Below are 22,283 nucleotides of genomic sequence, written 5' to 3' on the forward strand. Positions count from 1 at the left end.
ATCAAATTGCATTTTTTGTTTGCATCACAGAACCTACCACCTCCTACCATTGGTTATTGTATAGTACAACATACTTATATTCAGCAAGTGAGAAATTAGATTTAAACGAGGTTCTACAAATTTCGCGCAGGCGTCACAAAAATAAAACACAAACAGATCTCGATTTCTCTTATGCTTTAAAACGCATTACTTCATTTCAGAAAACATCCCTCATCAACTGCGTGACAGAGAAGATTTGGCTGGTGTTTCTGGCTCAACCCTTATACCCAGAAGTGATGCTAATCTCACAAAAGGATGTTCCTTCCAAATGTAAGACCGTTTAAAAGGGAAGTCAATGTTTATACAGATTTGCCAAATACAATCTCCTTACTTTTTACAATAATTTTAGTAAGATAAAGAAGCATTAAGTGTCATGACAGGTTTATTGCAAGCAATAAAAACAAAAAAGACAAAAACAATTAAATAAATATCAAACCTATGAAGTCATAAATTAATAAAGATAAGGAAAATAAAATAAATTATGACATCTTTTTGACATTACATTAACTCTTAACCATAAATATACATTTTTGCACTTATACATGCATACAGTGAATACACATGACATATTTAATCCAATAAATATAATTTTTGTCAAATAGTTTGATTAATTCCTTGAAAGAGAGCGAGAAAAAGAACATTTCTATAATAGCACCCCTATTGTGTTTTTTTCTTTACAATATTCCCACAATCCTGTTCCTATTATCTATTTAGAATTATTTAAACTTTATCAATCCAACTATACAGATTATGTATCAAGTATTAAATAATACTAGTAATAAATAGTGCTTAATAATTGTTATCAGACGATATCATGACACCAGGGCTGTCCAAACCTTTTGCTAAAAGGGTTTAATTTGGTGAAATGAAAATGTATGAGAGCCATCCATGAAGCCTGCATAAATCAAATATGCTGTTTTGTGTCTCTATTAAATATACTGGTTTGCGGGCTGGGCCTTCAATTGGCTCACGGCCGGACTTTGGACATGCGTCCTGAATTTTTTAACTATTCCAGAAATCATAGAAATTTGAACTTTATCTCTAGATTTGCATTTGATTGTTTTTTTTACATTGAATTTTTGATTACAATTCATTTTGAAGTATTACTCGTGATTAAAAGTATTTTTAGCACAAGTTGTGACCATGGCGCATCGGTAGGAGGAGATTGTCCTCCGTCTTCCGCGTTCCCTCTGCTCTTACTCGGTCGCTGCGCTCTATCTTCCTCGCGTCACTCGTCGGTTCTCCCTTTAGCACGTTTTACCTCCTGCATATTTTTTTTAATATAAAAGCTGTTTTAACAACTCGTGCGTTGAGTGGAGTTCCCTGCACTTTTGGGGGGCCCCCTCGCACCCCGTCCGGCACCTGGGAGCAGTCGACGGCGTTCTCCATGTTTTGGAGCGCCGGGGCCCAGCGCACCGGCTCAGGCTCCAGCCATGTCGGCCAAGAATGCAGCGGCTGGCGGCGGTGACGGAGCGGGAGGCGAACCAGCAGGTATTAAAACAAAAATAGTTATTACTACTCTGTATTTCCGTGTATAAATACTTTGTTTTGCCACATTTGTCATCTTTACGACACACAAGGAAAGACAACGACATTTAAAGGCATGTTTTCCCCTCTACGGTTTACTGTAACTTTGCGGTCTGCCGAAACTAGGTCAGTAGATCAGTAGAGCAAGCTCGCCATCTAAAGCTACGCCATTTATGTAACCTTACTCATCATTTTTAGTCTTTCTGCCGGCGTTTTTCCACCGTATGCTGCTGTTAGTTCTCACTTCCCCACAAAAAAAAAAAAAGATTTTTTTTAAGCTAACCGGTGTGTTTAAAACCCTTTCGGTGTTGCGCAAACGATTAAAGCAATTTAGCTTAGCGTTGGCAGCAAGGCCTGTTAATCTGACAGTGTTCTCCAAGAGACAGATAATAAAACTGATCAAATTGGTGCTTCGGGTCACAGCAGTTTATATTAAATATATATTTTTAATTCCCCCTGGAACTTGGAAGGTTTGTGTGTTATTGACGACTCAGCCGGTTGTACCGGTAGCGTGTTTTTACGTTCTGCCCGCAGGACACAAAGTGGCTAATTTTAATTTGAGGTGTAAAAAACAAACACAAAAACAAAATCACCGATAAATACTGTATTTTGATGAAAAAATATCAAAATAAGAATGTTTTCCACTTGTGTCTATCCAGCGTGCCGGGAGAGCTCCACATAGCACACTTTGTCCTGAAGCTGCTGACTGCACAGCTGGTGGTTGGACACGATTGTTTACTTATGTTTACTCTACATTAGAAAAAGTACACATATATGAAGTCAATGTTTGCAAGTCATTTTTTTAATACAGGATGTCCTACGTGTGGGATCAATAAAGTAATTCTGATTCTGATACACTGGTGTGTGTAAAACAATATCTGTTAAAGGATTGGGTTTGATTGAATACCCCAACACAATTTTCAACTTGTTAAACCATTGATTTACAATATAACTCAGGGGTGTCAAACTCACTTTCACTGAGGGCCACATCAGCATGTTGTCTGTCCTCAAAGGGCCAGATGTAACTTATACATATAACTAAATGTAATGAAAAATAAATGTAACTACTCCTTAATGTTAAATTACTCATTATTTATTATAACTTCTTAAAGTGACAATTGCAGTTGCATAGAAAACATATGTTTGCGTGTTACTTTAGCATAAATCCTTTTAAATTTTGTCCGTGTATTAAAACACGCAAAACTCCATCAATGAAGGATCAGACTGTCCAAGTCAATATAGAAAAATAAAACTGAGCTAGAAAGAACATGTGTTAACATTTTACTAAAAAAGGCTGCACACAGCCTTGCATCCAAATGATGGTTTGATGACAAAAATTTCTCTGCATACACACATAATACCTGCAATGCAATTGAATAATTACAACAGCTACACATAAACAATATGTAATCAACAACAAAAAAACATTCATTTTAAGAAATTAAAAACGTTTATGCTCTCGTGGGCCACAAAGTGACATGGCGGGCCACATTTGGCCCCCGGGCCTTGAGTTTGACACGTGATATAACTACCGGTAGTCAAATATGTTATGAATTGAGTTTTCTTAGAACTGTATACTGGCCCCTTCTTGTCGTATCACACCTTCCATATCAGTTCAGTAAACATGCCCTTGGCCCTCCTGTCATTCGTGTGTTTTCTGCCGTTCTGAATCAGTCTGGTAGCACGTCAAGCCCCCTCACAGAATGTGGAAGATGCTACATAAAAATATATATAAATACCAATGATTTTTACAAATCTAAGTCAGTTGGATTCTTATGAAATGTAATAGGGCTACTAGATATGAGGAAAACGTGCGATTTGCGATGTTAAGTGAACAAAATTGCAATGATGATATAACTTGCGATGCAAGAACAATAAGCAAAACATCTAAATACATCATTTCCATGTCACTGCAACAGTTTTATTGAAATAAAAGTCAACATAACTGAAAAGACAAACCAAATGACCCTCGTCTACATAAGAGACAAACATCTAACATAAAAGGGCTCCATCCGATTGATCAAATGCAGGAATTTATCTGATTCGTTAAATACTTCAAGCTGCCATAAGATTGCTTTAGCACGTTTAAGGTAAGCAATTTTCACAATTTCTGCCGACTTTTGCGATATGCGTATTGCACAGCTTGATATCGCGATATCGATAAATTTGCGATTTATTGTGCAGGCCTAAAATTCAAGCATAAGGGATAAATAATGTTAAAAAGAAGAAAAAAAAATAGTAAGAAGCAACTGTAACTAAAACTATACAGAACGGACATTAGGAGGTGAAATGGGGCTAAATCTTTCAGTGACGATGGTAACTGTGTTTGCTTTTATTCTTGCATAAATTCTCATCTTTGTTGCTGAAATGCATTAACAAACTGTTTCAAGTTTTATTTATAATAAAGGTTTTGTGGCTTGAATATTTGGTTTTAACTTCCAAGTTTGAGAAAAATACATTCTAGGTTTAAAGTTGACATGTTTTTAGGTATTTATTAGTGTGAGTTTACTAGTGTATTGTAGACTGATTAAATCTCTGCAGTTTCCTCTGAAAGGAAGCGAACACTGTCCACTGGGCTTAAAGTCCACTAAGCCCTGACTTGAGTGTGTTGGGGTTTGTTCTTTTGAAAAGGTTTAGTGAATATGTCACAGAAAAAAACTTTCTAATCAGATTTTTTCTGCTTAGCAGTGCAAAAAAAGTTGGTACAGGCAAAATGGACTCCCTACTTTGTGATATCTGATTTTTAATATTCAGCTTTTTATTTCTATACCTGGGATATGTACTTGAAAATGACATATTTGACATTTTTTGACTTTCTGAAATAAAAATTTGGGAAGATAACTGTAGGAGAGTTTGCTAGTTCAATGCTTTCAAACAATGATGTGCTGAAAAGCAGCTATTTTACATGTTAACATGAGAAATGTATTATCTCTACAGCAAAATGTTAATTCATTTAGTTATTTTTTGTAAGATGAGCAATAAAGTGACTTTTATTTCTGCCTTTTTGCCACACAAAGGTTTGTCCAGATGATAATGAAAAAAGGGAAAGTAGAACAATGTTTAGACATTAGGAAACTCAGACTTGTGTCTTAAGTTGTTGAGACCGTTTTGTGGTTGTTTTGTGTTGCCATTTGGGAGCAGGCAACATTATCTCATGGGCTTTTACCTGCTGCATTTATGTTATGTTAAAAGTTTGTATTTGAGCTGTGTACCGGTAACTTAAACAGAGCATCCCTTTTGTCTTTACACAACTCAGTTACAATATTTTCAGAATTTGTGTCTTTATGTCCAAGAATAAGATTTAAAGTGTATATTTATGGTTGAATCATCACCTAAAACTACTTTTTTTAACCTTTTGTTGTGCATTTGATTTTTAATAAAACTTCAATCCCAGCTGTGTCTTTTCAAAATTAATTTTGAAAGTTTATATATGGACAATCTGTCATTGTTCTCTAATCCATCTTTGATGTCCTTGATTTATTGGATCCTTTTTGCAGTTTTTTCACAAAGTAAAACACAAATATTTAGAGCTGCTTTTGTTGCAAAAATGTTAAGTATTTATGCATAACTATTTGCAGCGACAAAAGTCTTTCGGGTCTTTGGAGAAGAGCAGATGCTCGTTCAGGTGTTGAGTGAAATGAGTCCGTTAACTTGTGAGCCCGACAGTTTGATGTCCATCCAGTTGCTTGCCTTTTATAAATCTCGTAATCTATCAGAAGTTGGCAGGGAGAGCAGGATTAGAAGTCAGAACACTGCTTATCTGGTTAATGGCTATTGGGGTCGACAGTCTGTGAACAACGTTAAAAATAAATGTGAATATCAGTTCCCTTTGCCCCGATGTCGGACGTCCTCCCTTATCTCTTTCGCACACGCTCACCTGTGAAACAATGACAATGACCTGGAGCCTGTATTAGGTTACCAAACTGGCCTTACCCAGCTGTCACTGAAGGCAACCATTGATTACAAAGAAAGTTTAGATTCTCCACTAAAGATAACAAAAGTCTCCTAAGAGTTCAAAATGACTGGTGGTTTAAAAGAATCCCCATTGTGGTACAGTAAAATGTAATTATATTGAGTAAATCAGGCAAAACTGGAATAAAAAAAAGCCCATCAGCTTTCTTTAAAAGCTTTGTCAAAGGTTTAGTTTTATATGAAGAAGCATTTTGTGACTTGTTAATCTTAGAAATATGTTGATTATGTTGTCTTCCTTCATCCAGTTCAGGGTCCCGGGTGGCTGGATTCCAACCCAGCTGTCATCGGGCCATAGGCGTGGGACACCCCGAATGGGTCCATGTCTCCTGTGATGTATGTTCCCGATTACAACATAAGTGTATCTATCATCTGTTTTCATCCCCAGCCAGCCTACCTGGCACCCACTTAAACAGAGACAAACGCATAATTGTCCATCAAATGGCAAAATTCTTTACTATCTAGATTCTCTCAGAGAGGTCAGAAAATCCGTTTTTAGTCAAACTAAGATCCGTTTTGGTTGTGTTTTATTTTGAAATCCATAATCAGAATGCCATGACAAAGCTCAATATATAATTTTACCACTCTTTAGGAATCTAATATATGTATAGAAAAACAGAAAAATGGATATTCGGTTATATTGCTCATTAGGATTAACCTCTGGGGATTTGGGTACGATTTGCAAGTACTAGTATAGATGACCTACTTTGGTCTGAAAGGACATTTGGTCGCATCGCCATAAATGATAGAACGCCATATGCAGACATGGTCTTCTATGCCAGTTGGCACACTCTTTCACTCTTTCTTTAAGGTAGCTTGGTTTGCTACTGGTCTTTCATTTTAGAAGAGAGTTCAGCCATAGCAGCCAAGTTTTTTTTTTAATCACACTTTTTTACATTTTTCTTTACCTTTTTTTATTTTTATAAATGGTGTGTGGATTGAAGTGCTATTTGCAGGTTAACAGCTAAATTGATGCTACATGTTTAACCCATAGACACGTGTGACGTCTAACATAATTTAAAGTATTCTGAATGGACACAATGAAACAGAACAGGAGTGGCCATGTTGTTGTGTTAATCCACCCAATTTAGCATCACAATGGGTAATTGGGCAGGACAAATTAACTCCCTTGCTGTTTCCAGTTGGACGGTGCAAAGTCAGAATGAATAAGAGCATGCACCTGAGCTGCACTGTAAGATTTAAACCTGCCTGACTTAATTAAAAGTACTTCCCTGTTGGGTGGAGTTAAAGTATTCTGTGTGGAGTTTCTTGAGTCAAGACCAGAATATAACACTTTCCACACACTCACCACACACAATTATTATGTGTAGTACATACAAAATGAATAAGCTGTATTATTTGGGGTATAAAATAAAATAACATGGGAGTCAACAGGAAATTAATTTGAAGCCAGCCTCTAGTGGTCATTAAATGAATAACAGTATTTTTTGCAGTACATATATATATATATATATATATATATATATATATATATATATATATATATATATATATATATATATATATATATATATATATATATATATATATATATATATATATATATATATATATATATATATATATGCAAACACTACATGACTCCTTTAATTCAGAAAAAATGTCTGTCAAAAGGTTTTTTGTTTGGGTTTTTAGCTTGAAAATAATTAGTTTAGAACACCCCCCCCCCACACACACACGCACACACAAGATTTTAAATAATGCGTGTATATGAAATATAATTGTACATTTATATAACAGACCACAGCCTTAAGAATTATAAAAGTAGTAATTGCTACTTTATCTTCAGTTCTCATGACATTTGTAGTTGTTTTTTAAACTCGTAATTTCATTGTATACATTTGTTTAAACAAAAACGAGGAATGAAATATTTTGCTTTGTTTTATTATGAATTTATTTCTGTAACATACTATGTTTGTAATTAGAATACCCGATTTTTAGTTTAATGACTGATTAGATAATAAGAGAGAGATTTTTGTGAACCAGCAGCTCTCTCATATTTAACAAATGCAACACAAAACAACTTCTTATGTACTTCATCTCGCTTTACTTTATGTTTTGTTTTGATGGACTGTCTAACCAATAACAGGGTTTCCTGGTGTTTTCTATCAATGTATCAGTGTTCAAAAGGAAGAGAAGCCATAACTAATCTGTAAGTGTTGAAGATCTTTGGCTTTAGAAGCCGATGCCTCACAGCTCCTCGTGCATTCAAGTTTATAGTGGTCAAACCTGTTTGTGCTTTTCTCAGACATTCCTTTGAATTGGGTGTGTTGGTTTTTTTTGTCCTCTCCATGGTTTTTCTAAATGGAAAGTCTCTTGTTTTTGGCTCAGTCTTCGGAGAATGGGCTTGTGTCATTACAGTGTTTCCGTTTTTGGGGCTTGGTTTTACAGTTACTTAGTCACAGGGGTGACTCGTATATTGCGAATCCTGCAGGGCGATAACCTCTACTGCTGCGGTCAGAGTTGCTCTGAAAACAAAGTGTTGCATCATCACCAATGTACAGAGTTGCAGTGCAATGTTGTCCTCTATGCTGTACATCCTATGCATTTTGATCTGTCACAGTGCCAGACTTGAGTCTTTGCTTTACTGAAATGAACCTTCACCCTCCATCATAGACTTCTGAAAGATCTGCAGCATTTTGCAGAAAAACTGACTTTTTTTGTTAAAAAGGTTTAAAAATGTCCAACTGCACAGCTACATATGAATTGGGAGATTTTTTTTTTTTGATTTAAAAAAAGAAAGTAAGGGCACACAAGTTTAAGTTAGATTGTGGTAAAAATCAGACTTTCTTTAAATATATTCCGCCTCATCTTCCCTTGAAACTAACCTTCATGCCGAATTTGTTAGCAGTTAATCACAACTGTATGTTTCAGTGGACGTGCTGGTTGAGGAGGGACAAAGAAATCCCGGATCTCAGTCCGACTTCATGATTTCAGCCTCGGCGTCTGGCAGTTCGTTGAGCATGGAGATAACCAGGAAGCGCAAAGGCAGCACAGACAACCAGTGAGTAGGATTTAGATTATGATTGAGTTTGTCATCATGAAAACAAAGGCCTCAAACCTATTGAGCCTTCCCTCATTTTCAATTTTCTCCATAGGGATTTAAAACCGTCTTCATTAAATGATGTGGAAATGGAAGATGACCAAAACAGGTGCTCTGCCATTTTTTTTCTTCCAAGAGATGTTTAATGGATTTTTGTTTATCCATACGGCTACAACTAATTTGGCAACCATCAAGAAAAAAGCCAAAAACGCAGTTCAAAGATATCATTTTTGTTGCTCTTTTTGACTCTTCTGCTAGAGTTCAATCAGGACAATGTCAAGAAATCTCCTCGACCAGGAGAAATATTTCTTTTTTTAAACTCACAAGTATACAATAAAATAAATGAAAGAGTTTATTAAAAAAAGGACAATTGAAATCCCAGCATCAGTCTTCTTTTTTTTCAGTAGTTCAATCATTGTAGCTTATTTACTTTAACAAATAATCTTTTTGTTTACTTCACAGGTCAGATGAAGAGGACCAGCATGCCAAAATAAAATGCTTCAGGTGGTTAATTTGTTTTAAAAATAAAACCAGTTTAATTTTTGAAATGTTTGTGGCAAAACTGCTTGAGCATGACCACGCCACATTAAAAGTTGTGTTTTTATTTGCAGAGAACCTCACAGTCAAATTGAGAAGAGAAGACGGGACAAAATGAACACCCTGATTGACAAGCTGTCGGCAATGATTCCAACCTGTAACCCCATGTCCCGGAAACTGGACAAACTCACTGTGCTCAGAATGGCTGTTCAACACCTCAAATCTCTCAAAGGTACCCCAGCGATGCATGACTGTAGCAAATCAGCAACCGAAAAAAAGCAATCAGCTCGGACTCTTCTCCATTTAAAAAACAACACGTTTAATGTTGGGGTACAGAGAGCGGGCCAGTTTTTCATATAACCAATTTTGAGTAGCATTTTCACACCATTCAGACTCAAAATTGGTGATGAGGGATAAACTGGGTTTTGAATGCCGTTTTAAGTGAAGGACACAATAATAATGTAATCTGTATCCTTCAGGTTCATCAAACTCCTTCTCTGAAGCCAGCTGCAAACCCTCATTCCTTCCTGATGAGGAGCTTAAACATCTTGTTCTAAAGGTAAACACTTAGTAAACTCAGTCAGCAACATTATTATATTTGTTAACTGCTGCTGCCCTATGATGAACTGATGAACCCTCCAGTGTGTACACACCGTCTTTGGCTGAGAGTAGTTGGGATAGGTTCCAGCAACCTGTGGCCCTGATTAGGAACAAGGAGATTTAGAAACTGGATGGATGGATTATCCCTGTTTAGAAGTTATATGATGGCCTGCCTTAGCTTTAATTGTTGTTCATCTGTTTTCTTTTAGTTTTAAACCCCCAAAATTTTAATACAATTCACTGATCTCCATAGAACTTTATTATTAGAAATTGTTGTTGATCAGGATTTGGTGCTTCTAAGTACTATCAGTATTTAAAATGTTCTCTTCCTTTTCAAGAAGCTAGTCTGATCTTTTACATTAGTCTGCCTTTCTGAATACATTTTACATATATATTTGCTCAAACATTCATTTATTCATCTTCTTCCGTTTTGTCTCTTTCGGGGTCACGGGGTTGACGGAGACTATCCGGCTACTTGTGGGCGCAGGCAGGGGACAGCCTGGACAGTTCGCCAGTCTGTCACAGGGCCACAATCACACACCCATTCACACTCACACTCACACCTAAGGACAATGTAGATTAACCAATTGACCTATGAAGCATGTCTTTGGACGGTGGTAGGAAGATGGAGACCCCGGAGAAAACCCACGCATGCACGGGGAGAACATGCAAACTCCACACAGAAAGGTCCCCCATTGGTGTTCTGGTTCAGGTCCCCCAGCCGGGACTTGAACCGGACGCCTTCTTGCTCTGAGGCTAGAGCGCTAACCACTGTGCAGCCATTTATATTTGCTATAACAATTCTTAAATTGGCATTATTATTATTTTGAAAAAACATTTTCATTTAAAAAAAGTCTAAGAGACTCAAAGCATAAACATTTAGGTTTTTCCCATTTTTTCCTTTTTTTTTAAGTTAATCTAAAAATAATCCAAATACTCAGTTGATCAGTTCAAAAACAATATTTTCAGAGATGTAGTGTTTGCCTCATGCAGATTTTCTTTATTTGTATGCACATTTGTCACATTTAATTAAATTAAGTCATCTAAAATAATAAACATATGTATACAACACAAGTAAACCAGCGAGCAGCTTTTAATTTAAGTTGTTTATTACTTAGGTGAGGAGAAATACAAGTTTACATGGGCCTGTGTAGAAATAGCGATTGGCCCCCTCTCACTAACAACTGCTCCATCCTCACAAGCAGCAAAGCTATCCAATTTTTTATAAATAGATGGCATTATGAAGGAAAATTTGCGTCCTCGTCTTTGCAGAATTGTTAAAATTCAGCTTCAGTGGAAGTGATTTTTGAGATGCTTTCAGGCATTGTTTTATTTATGTTTATGCATTGCTCGCAGTTTTTTTGGTCTTTCAGGCCATTATAACCCAACCTCTTTTTCAAATGAAAGTGAAGTCCTTACCATAACTGACTGGATGCTGTTTGAGTTTTGTGTGACCTTTCGTAAATCTTTCCTGCACTTTTTGAGTTATTTTAGTCAGCAGGTCACTCCTGGGTCATCACAGTTTACATTTTTGTCATTTGTGAGTTAAAGGTTTGCAGTTCTCACGAGTCCCACAGATTCAGACATGACTGTATGACCTATTAATGACATTTTTTTTCTTATTTGTTACCAAATATTAGCATGATATTTCAGTTTTAAGGTCTTTTGGACTCTTTTTAGGTTATTGATTAATTTGAATCAGGTCAGGAATTGATAGGTGCCATTTTCCTGTTTAACACAAGGAGACCTGGGTTTGGTTGGGAAAAATATATTCATCTTTCCAAAGATGTTATAAATTAGAAGGATGCCCTTTTTCACACAGGATCATGCAGGTTTGGATAGAGAAACACTGTCATTTAGTGTTTATTTTTGTTATCTTTATCTAATATCTAACTTTATTTGATCATCTCCAACAATGAGAACGTGAGGACAGGGACACACACTTTGACTGATAATGACTCTGGAGCTGAAAAAGCATCACCAAAGAAACTTGATGAAGCCACAAAATGTTAGAAATAAAGGATGGTTTACAGATTTTTCTTTTATTGGTTGATTCATGCTTTTATGTCAAACATATCATCAAACTGTCTGTTTTTGTTGCACAGGCTGCGGATGGTTTCCTGTTTGTTGTGGGCTGTGATCGTGGAAAAATCATCTTTGTGTCAGAGTCCATCACAAAGATATTAAACTACAGTCGGGTAACTATCCTGCGTTCGTCTCACAAATTCGTTATCCAGCACACTGGATGGCCTTTAACCTGATACTGATGCAAGAAAAACATGAGTAGGAACTTGTTTAACTTGTTGTGTATAATTTTATTGAATATAAGCATTTTTAAAGTCATCTTGTAGAGCCGTTTATTTCTTTTTTTATGTTTAGACGGAGCTGATTGGGCAGAGTCTGTTTGATTACATACATCCCAAAGACATTGGAAAAGTGAAGGAGCAGCTGTCGGCTTCTGAATCGCACCCTCGTGAACGCCTAATTGATGCTAAAAGTAAGTATTTCCTTTTTTTTTTTTTTTAAAGCCCAGGTCCCCCAAAAATGCAGCAGAACAGAAGTGCTGCAGCTTAAGTGTGAACATTTTGTGGAACATGTTTCTGAAGCAGAGCCGTGTTCAGAGCAGCTCAACTCCCTTCTTGGAAACAAGAGTCACCAAACAGAACAGAACAATGTGCTTTTACAAAGTAAACCCATAAACACTACTTTAATACACAAGGGTTCTTTTAGTTTTGTTTTACAATGAATAAGTAATAGCAAATGACTTATTTTGAAGCGTCACTCTGAAAGAAATTGTGTTTTTGTTGTTTTTAACATGTTCTTGTTGCATTTTTCTGATGATGGAGGACAAATATAAAGAAAGTTACGCTTAAAACTGCATTTCTGATTATTTCTTTATTCAAATCATTGTAAATTAGGAGCAGAAGATTTAAAAAAAATTGTTTTTGTTACTCAGAAATTACGATGAAGCGGACCATAAGCTTCCTGCTCCACTCCATGCTGATGCATCCACATATAGATCCATGTATGTCTAGATAGCTCTAAAAATGCTCGCCATTTTTGTGCACCACAAGTGTTGGGTTGACAGTGTAAGCTAGCGGGAGACAGTGTAAACGGAGAGCTCTCAGGAACGGGGTGGGGAAGGGGGGGCATTTCTAATGAACTCTAGCCATTCTGTAGAAACTATGTCTTAGAAAACGATACAGGGTTTTTTTACAGTTTGGTTACAATTTGCATGTTCGGGTTTAAAAGACCACTGGGAAAACTTAAATTAGATTAAAAGATGATCGGAGTGGAACTTCAGGTGTAAAACTGATGTGTTTTGTGTTGCATGTTTCTGAAGCAGAGCAGTGATCAGAGCAGCTCAACTTCCTCCCTCAATATAAAAACAGTCACCAAACCTGTAGAACAATGTGCTCGTACAAAGCTTAACCCATCAAAAGTGACCTTTCAGTAAAGTTATGCAATATATAAGTAATCATATTTACTTAAACGTGGCTTTATGTTGTGAAAGTGATAACTGATGCATTTAAATGTGGGATTTGTTTGGGGTATCTTTAAGGAAAGTGGAAGGATTTTGTTATTTTTTTTGGAGAGGGTGGAAGAGGGTGGTGAATTTAATTGATCTTTCAATAATTTTATAGATGAATACAGATTAGATTCTGTTTATTCTAATCATTTTCTCCTTATAAAACATATAAATTAATTTAGGTTTAGTTGAATTTTAGGAATTTATTTGATATTTTAATTATGTCCCCTTTTACTAATTTTATATGTGTATGTATATACATTTACTTGTTTATTTAATTATTTGTATTTATTTATTTTTAATTTTTTAGTCACACTAACCATTTATATGTCTATTAAGGTTTATGTAATTATTTGTTTCTTGTTCTTGTTTTAAATATATTTTAATTTTAATTTTTTCCCTTTTACATTTTATTTGTAACTCCAGTGTTTTCCTCTGAGGGATCCTCCACATCAGTGATGATCCTTCTCAGTGAACAGGGTCACAATGGGATCTCCCGGGTCTGACTCTATTGATCGGATCTGGGGGGTCCTGTGGTAGTGTACTCCGTGAACTTGGGTGGGGGGGTCACTGATGTGGACATGTCCCCAAAGTACTGTTTCCTCACTTCAGGACAAAGCCAGATCTCTACATTGCAGCATTGTATCACTCTTTTGATCATGGTGTGTGGGTGTTGGGGGGGGGGGGGGGGTCGCCATTGTTTGTCATGTCATTTTTTTTTTAAATTTGATAATATTTTATGCAAATCACTTTGAGTGACATGTGTTGGAAAGGTGCTATATAAATAAAAGTTGATTTGATTTAATTTGACATATAGAGGGATCCTTCTGTGACTAATTAGAATTTCAGACTCCAGGCCTCGAGGACCGGCCTCCTGCTGGATTTTCAGGAACTCTGCCTTATCTGCTTCTGATTAGGCAGGTTATTAATGAATGAATGATCTATTTATATAGCACTTTATAATTTATATAGCACTGTACCAAAGTGCTTTAGTCATGTGCGAGTCGTTTACCAGTCCTGGTTTCTTCAGCTGGTTTGCAGGTCCAGGCTGATCTTCCAGTTGGTGCAACTCGGTTGTGTTCAGGGGCACGTCGCTCTTTCTTCTGCCGCGTCAAGTACAACAAAATTGCTGTCAAAAGTGAAGAGAAGGACTCCCATCCCAATACCTCCAAAAAGAAAGGTAAGTGTTTATTTATGCCTGTCTATTTTTACTCTAACAAAGAAATCTGTTTATTCACCACTGGGTTTGTCGTCTCCTTTTCCCACTAGAATCCCAGAAGTACTGCACAGTCTACTGCACAGGCTACATGCGGAGCTGGCCCACCAGCCAACTGGGAGCAGAGGGGGAAGGAGAAGTGGACAAGCAGGACAGTTCCCAGTTTAGCTGCCTGGTGGCAGTGGGGCGGGTCCACAACAGCTCATCTCCCCAGCTTAATGGAGAAGTCAAAGTTAAACCCACCGAGTTCATCACACGTTATGCCATGGATGGAAAATTCACTTTTGTTGATCAAAGGTATACTTGTGTTTTAGCAGCAGAGTGTTATTTATCATTTCTGAAAACCAGAATAACTTTTATACATAAAATGTTGAATGATGAGCAGAGCATCCTTAGGGAGGAGAGCTGGGTTTAAAAAGTGGACTCTATTTGAGCACATTTTCACATACAATATGTAATATTGATTAATGTCTTTCATGGATACATTCTCCTTGTAAGTTATTTCTTGTATTTCTCCTATCCAGCTCAGTGGACTATTGGTAGAGTGTCTGCCAGGACACTGAGCCTGGGAGGTCATAGGTCCAAACCAAAGATTCTAAAAGTTGAACTCAATACCTCCCTGCTTCACACTCTGCAATAGAGCTTGCAGTAGGGAGGTTAAACCAAAAAACAGTTCCAAGTGTAGCTCATCATCCCGCATGGGGATGAGTCAAATGTGGGGAACAGTTTTCAGACACCCAGGTGTGTGACAACAGCCTTTAAAGACCCAATCCAATAAAAATCATGTTTTTGGTGTCTTTAACATGTTCTTGGGGCATTTTTCGGATTTTGGACGACATATATACAGAAAATTGAGCTTAAAATTGCATTTCTGAATATTTTTATTTTTCCAACCATTGTGAATCAGGAGCAGATGTATAAATGCTGTTTGAAAAAGCTTGTAGCTGTGGCGTAGAAGCTACAATTGCTGCGCCATAAGCTCTCTGCTCAGCATCATTCTAATGCATCCACTTACAGACAAATAGATCCATCTACGTCTTTGTTTTCCTCGTGTGAGCTGGTATATGGCTCAAAACTGAACGGCTGAATAGCTCCAATATTACACGCCACTTTTGTTGCTCCAAAAATGTTTGGTTGACAATGTGGGGAGAGCTCTTAAATAGACGGGTGACGGGAAGTGGGTGCGGGCTTGCCTCTTGCCAACAGTCCCAACCAGAACTCAGCGGCAGATTTCGAACGGATCCTCTGCCGCTCTGCAGAAAATATGTCCTTGAAAACAACACCTTTTTTTTGTAGCTAAAAACGGCATAATCATCATTGAAAGACCACTAAAATGATTTTACTAGAGACTGCAGTGGAACTGTAACTCTCAATTTTTCTTCCAAGGAAAAAGATTTTATTTGTTTTTGTTTTTTAAATCTCCTTAGTTTGAATCTCTAGCTAAAAGGAATTTTTCATAACAAAACAAAACAAATCAACATTGAACAGTAGACCAAAATGAATCCCGAACTTTTAAATCAAACTGACTCAGGAATTTGATTATTTATCATTAATAATTGTATTTAATTTTTAATATTTTTTAAGGATATCAATATTCATGTTTTATGTTTAACAAAGAGTACTTTCTAATCCAATGTAAGGAAAATACACAACTTGTCTTAGTTTCTCTAACTTCACACTTTCTGTTGTGTGCAATAGTTTTGTAGCAGTGTGTCTTGAATGGTTTGAACCGAATGATGAAAGTAAAAAAAATACTTTTTAGTTTTTGCTCTATTTGATATGTATTTAGTTCCTTAAAAAGCAGAATGTGAATCGACTTGTTGCAAATCAGTCTATTTAACAAAACAAACCAAAATAAATCATCTCAGACATCCTGAGGTTATGAAAGTAATTCAGTTGAGGTTGATCTTTTTGGAAGATCGTCAGGGTTTCTTCAGAGATTTCAAATTATTAGTATATAAGCCTTTTTTTCAAAGGAAAAGCACTCTGTTCACACTTTTATTTTCTTGAATTATTGTTTTTGTCTTCCAGAGCAACAACCGTTCTAGGTTATCTTCCCCAAGAACTGCTGGGAACCTCCTGCTATGAGTACTTCCACCAAGACGACTTACCACATTTAGTAGACAGACATAGGAAGGGTAAATAGGCTTTAATAATATTCTATTGATACCAACCACTTACACATAGTTATGAATTAACAGGAAATGTTTGCCGTAGTTGAATTGCATATGAATTATATTTTCAAGGCATCTTCTGTTAATATTTTGTGTTTCAGTGAAGTTTCTTTTTCACTTGTTGTAGTGCTGCGGAGTAAAGACAAAATTGAGACCAACTGCTACAAGTTCAAAACAAAATATGGTTCCTTTGTCACTCTGCAAAGTCAGTGGTTTAGTTTTATCAATCCCTGGACCAAAGAAGTGGAATACATAGTGTCTACTAACACCGTGGTATCGTAAGTGTTTTTGGCCATATCTAAAAATCCATGTTTGTGTGGGTGTTTGTTTTACGTTCAGAGTTTTTTGTTTGTTTTATTCTCTCTTGATTAGGTATGATCACAGTCGAGCAGGGCGCTCTTCAAAGAAAGCAGAGCCGTCGAGTAATTCCAAGACTTCAGAAGGTTTGTGGATGGAGAGTATATAAATAAAATATCAATGCTCTTTTCTCACTGCCAAAATTGCAAACTGATTGGGTTTTAAGCTACAAATTCACCATTTAACTTGACACATAATATAGTAGTTCTAAGCTCTCCTATAGAGAATCTACAGATTTGAAAATTGTACATTTATTGCAACTTGCTGTTGGAACACTGCAGCATGAGAGCTGCAGTCTCTAACTGAAACTGAAATGTTTCAACTTTAATAAGAAAATAAAGTACTTCTGCCAAATGGAAGGTCGTGGAGAAGTCATCTGACAGCCAAACTGGTCTCCTTAAAGTCTCTCCATCTTCTGGAATGTAGAGCAACTTCTCTGAAGGATGCAATTTTTGCCTCTCTTAAAAACTTCAAGTTAGTAGGAAATCCCCGAGTGTAGATTAACTATCATTTCATATTTCATGTTTTCAAAGATTGCAAAAAGTCCCTTCCAGTTATACCAGGCATTTCCACTGCAACTGGGACTATGGTATATGCTGGGAGCATAGGAACTCACATCGCCAATGAACTGCTGGATTTTAACAGGTACGTCCCACAGCAGATTCTTTAAAGACAAGACTGGTTATTTTAAGATCTGCTCTGTTTGCTCCATAAGTTTAGATGAAGCCTTACTGTTGCATCAACACTTCCTGTTATCAAGTTATCTTCGATACCACTTGTTGCAGAAATGAAGTTGATCTGTTTCCTTAGGCTGAACTCGTCACCATCCAGCGGGAATGTTAGCCCCTTCAGTCTCCCACAGGAAAAATCTCCACAAACCCTCAATCAATTCACAAACAATGTAAGTTCCTCCCTTTTCTTACCGTTGAGTCTGCACCTTAAAGAAAACACCTAACCTTTTTCCAAACCTCAGTTATCTCCCTGCATTAGTACATCTGTAGTTTGGTTGGAGCAACACAGAAATGGAGCCTTTCCATGTGCAGGAGAGAACAGAAGTAAACATTTAGTCCCTCTAGTCACCAAAAAATATATATATTTTTTAAAGTCAATGATATCTCTGGCAGTTTAATTGCAAATTTTAATGTAGCAGTTTTACAATTAAAAATGTAGTTATATTTCTCTTTGCTCTTTAAGCTCTCAAGCCCTCGAAATAAGGACTTATTAATGAACTTTAAGGTCATTTTTTTCCAAAAAGAAAATGTTTTGATTTTTAGTTTAGTTTAGAAAGCTGCTTATTCATTTCAAAATCTACCAGAATATTTATTCAGTATAATGTTTTTTTAACTAACAGCCACTCTGCTGAATAATGTAACTTTCATTTTTTCATTTGCTGGTATAAAACTTGTTTTTTTGTGTGTGTTTTTTATACTAAATTTAAAAAAAAAAAAATTGTTTTGTGCTAATCAAACAGCATTGTATTCTGGTTTTCAAAAAGGATGTCCATCATTGTAGTCCGGTCAATATAAAGCGTTATAGCTTAACCAGAGGTAAAAATTTGGTAACTGTTTTCTGTTGTATGACCCCTTTTTCTGTGAGTTTATGTGATGACAGAAAAAAAAAGTCAAAAAAATGTCAAAGTAAAAAAAAATACTGATATTCTTCTATTGCAGGCTCGAGTCATTTCAACACAAGTCTATAATATATTTAAAATAAGAAAAGAAGATCATTCTCTCTTTTCTATACTTGTAGTTGTGCTTTTGAGATATTGCTATGGGTTCAACTTCCCACTAGGTGTCCTCGTTCCCTGTTTTTTAGGTGCCAAATGGGGAAACTTCTGACATGGAGATCCCAGGAAAGTCTACTTCTGATGACGCCCAAGCAGCTTCATTTTCAGCAGGAGATTTGCTCATAGGTACTGCAGCCGATTTTGTTATTTTCTTTAATGTTTGAACACTTCTGTTATCAAAGCATTTCCTTTTTTTTAAATTTTGTTTTTGTTTTTTTTACCTCAGGGGACAATTCAAACTTGGATTTGGACGGTGTTGTAGGACCAGGTTTGAGTAACCTTACCAACGATGAAGCAAACATGGCGCTGTTCATGAGATTCTGGGAAACGGACACAAACTTGGCAGAAACCATAGACCTGGAAGAGATGCACTGGTCTTTATGAAATCTGTTTTGGCTGCTAGGAAATGCTAGGACTCTCTCTTTTCTGCCAGGAGCTGAAAAAGGTTCACCTCAAGAAGAAGCTTTCAGTTTTTCTAAAGACTGTAATTTATTAGCAATCCCTTACAGCATAAGATGCGTAGAGTTTGGGTTGCTGCTCCAGCAGGATGGGGACCAACAAACCGTTTTCCTGTCTTGAAAGGATGCTTCTCAAAAGCCTTACAGAAGTCTGCCTGCCCTAAAATGCTGTTCCTCGCCAGGATCCTCATCTGTTGACCTTAATAGTCAAATAGCTCAGAAACCCACTGCGGTTTTCCTGAATCCACTTTTCTCCTACATTTGAGCAAACCTTGACAAAGAGAAAGTCTGCACTGAGATGATAAAGGCTTGATGTTTCACTTGGTACCGTATGGGAATGTGAAGGAGGCAACTTGATATGCTGGCTCACCCAGTGTCCCACCAGCACACTAGAGTCCAGCGCTTTGTTCCAGTCCAATGTCCCACGCCAAACCACAGTTCAAAAACCTCTGGCACACCCCAGCTTCTTTTTTGTCGTAAGTCGACCTAAGCCACCTGTGTAGATGTGGTATAACACCATGTAATCCATTTGTGTCTTAAAGAGATAGCATATATACGAAGAATCCCTAAATCTAACTATTTTTACCTCTTGGATATAGGACCTATTTTACCAGAAAATTAGCTGGTCCTTTTAGATTTACCAACCACCTCTTTTGGATTAGTTTTAATCACTGCAGTTCATGCAGAAAAGCCCATTTTATTTGTGCTAGGGCATCACCAGCTGAACAGCATACAGACTTTTTCACATTTTATCAGTAAAGTTATTTAATCTGATTCAAGTATTACAGTAGTGGTGGTAACTCAGGAAGTTATCCTGTTCAAAATGCTTCAATACATATTAGGCATTTGTATTTAGTGTAATTTGTGTTTTTTTTTTACTGTTTTTACTCTCCTCAATTATGTAGTTTTGCAGGTGTGCCATAGTTTGAGTTCCTGGTTCCACATTCTGTTATGCACTGACGGTGTTTAGAAGGCATTTTTATTAAAATGAAATAATTAAGGGGTTAAGCTATGCAGATCTATCATTCCATAAATGTTTAATATAACTGTAATTTTGCTCTCCATGGATTGCTCACATGCATGACTCCCAAAATTTTAAAACTCCTTGCTGACTTTTATTGTGAAACTCTACTTAAACCGAGTCTCTAATCGATTTGATGTGTTAACCTCGTGTAGAGTTTTCACATGTTCTTGCTTAGAATTGCACATTTGAAGCCTGTACATTGAGATATGAATAGCTATATTCATTGTATAATGATTGCTGGTAATTCCCTCAGTAATATATATTTTTTTCTAGGATTACCAAAGCATGAATAGCTGTACATTGATCTTCCAAATAGAATTGCTAAATTAAAATCTACAGAAACTTTCCTCATAAGCTTAATTCAAGAAAGCAATTGTTCTGGCTGTTTTACTAGTTATTATAAGCACTTTGTATAATTTCCCTGAGTCAAAGTTATCTTAAGTATGTGTCATGTGAAGAGATATAACTCAAAATGTCCTATTTGATCCAGAAAAGTAATCATACGGCACATTACTTATAGATTTATTTTTGGGACTGTTGTATATGTGAGACTTACTGGATTCATTGCTGGTTTTACACTGTGTGTCATTGGGAGTGCAATGTGAAGCATAAGTTGTGTACGTTTTTGTCAGAAAAGCTGTGCATCTCTATTTTAACCTCAGCGGTCAGATTCAAAGCCGTTCACATAAGCAGCAAACGGAGCAGCTTTGCTTTTGTGCTGATATTTTAGACCACAGTTAACAGAATTCCAAAGGACTGAGAGGAACTTCCAGTTTGGGAATTTAAGGTCTAGGAAAAGGTAGTCATAAATCATTAAAAAAATTCTGAGTTTTTATTCTATCCGATGCTTGAAATGTGAGCCAGTTGATTTCAAACAGCTGGACTCGTTCTCGAACCCTCCTACCTGTGTCCGAAGTGCCTTGGGACAGTTTTGTTCGGACACAATAATCTGAGCGTGTTCCACACAGGCAGCTGGCTTTCTGGCACTTCTACAGACTGAATGAGGGGGGGTGGTCTACACATGTGTTATTGGATTAACTTGATGCGCCATGCAATGCCATGCTGAATAAAGTGGGCTCTTGTTCACAGATGAATCCGGTGCTGCACAGGTTGGGGTCGGTACACGGTGACGTGTACTTAAGCAAAAACGCATCGCTATGGAGTTGTGCCATAGACAGGCTGGTCCTTTTTAAAGGCAAAATGTTTTGGGGCTTACTTTTGTGATTTTCTGTTCCTCTTCCTCCAACATTGCACTGTTGTGACCGTCATATCCCAAAAAAGTAAAAAAGAAAAAATCTCACATCATCTTATCTGGTGTTAACAGATTTGAACCTTTTAAGAGGTCATGGGTTGTTGTGTTTTTTTTTGTATTTTGTCTCAGTTTAAAATAAAAGGTGTAGTTTTTGTAAAGCAGACCATGTTGTGTTAAGGATGGCCCTATCTTTGTGTTTTGTGAATATTGTTTACACTTAAAATGGATTAAATTGCAAGGCTGTGCATGCACCAGCAGCCAACAGCTTTCATTTTACGATCATTTTACCTTAATGAATAATAAATGGTAAATTAGGTCATACTGGGTTCCTTTTTTTCTGTCCTCTAAATATGGGCATAATTCATTTTAAAGTAATATACTGCACTTTAGCTGCTAATGACAGACACACTTTTGTTTCTTTAATACTGAACAAAACCTGAATTGACCCTAGGAAAATATCTGCATATCGTTTAGCCTAAAATATACATTTAAATAAATATATTTTTTCTTGTCTGAGATCATTTTAGAGTAATTGTTAAAAGCAATGAGGGAGGCATGGATGGGATAAGAATGATAACTCAGTCTGGGATTTGGGGTGTGTGTATTTATATAAAATCATTACTGAAAATGAAACTTAGAATTTTGAGACATTTTCTCATTTTTTTCAATTTGTGTTTATGTAACACTTTTAAATTGAGAACTAAATTTAAGTGATGTTTTGCTAAACCCACATATTTTCTTCTTGGGGGGG

General features: G+C 36.6%; 1 protein-coding gene across 2 annotated transcripts; it reads left to right on the forward strand.

Annotated features, from left to right (window-relative positions):
* Positions 1-984: 984 nt before the first annotated feature.
* bmal2 (basic helix-loop-helix ARNT like 2) lies at positions 985-21,851 on the forward strand. 2 transcript variants are annotated; one of them, XM_004070079.5, is made up of 17 exons: positions 985-1,530; positions 8,431-8,560; positions 8,655-8,708; positions 9,062-9,103; positions 9,211-9,368; positions 9,616-9,695; positions 11,842-11,934; positions 12,116-12,233; positions 14,296-14,445; positions 14,535-14,778; positions 16,513-16,619; positions 16,783-16,933; positions 17,028-17,098; positions 17,546-17,657; positions 17,823-17,913; positions 18,828-18,924; positions 19,025-21,851. In XM_004070079.5, the coding sequence occupies exons 1-17, from the start codon at positions 1,473-1,475 to the stop codon at positions 19,180-19,182; spliced, it is 1,914 nt and encodes a 637-aa protein (XP_004070127.1). In that variant the 5' UTR covers positions 985-1,472; the 3' UTR covers positions 19,183-21,851. The 2 variants fall into 2 exon arrangements, with proteins under 2 accessions (XP_004070127.1, XP_011474577.1); XM_011476275.4 differs by lacking the exon at positions 985-1,530 and adding an exon at positions 5,784-5,871.
* The last annotated feature ends 432 nt before the right edge of the window (positions 21,852-22,283 follow it).

Source organism: Oryzias latipes, chromosome 6, assembly GCF_053564925.1.
Source record: "Oryzias latipes strain Hd-rR chromosome 6, Olatipes_Hd-rR_3.1".
NCBI lineage: Eukaryota > Metazoa > Chordata > Actinopteri > Beloniformes > Adrianichthyidae > Oryzias > Oryzias latipes.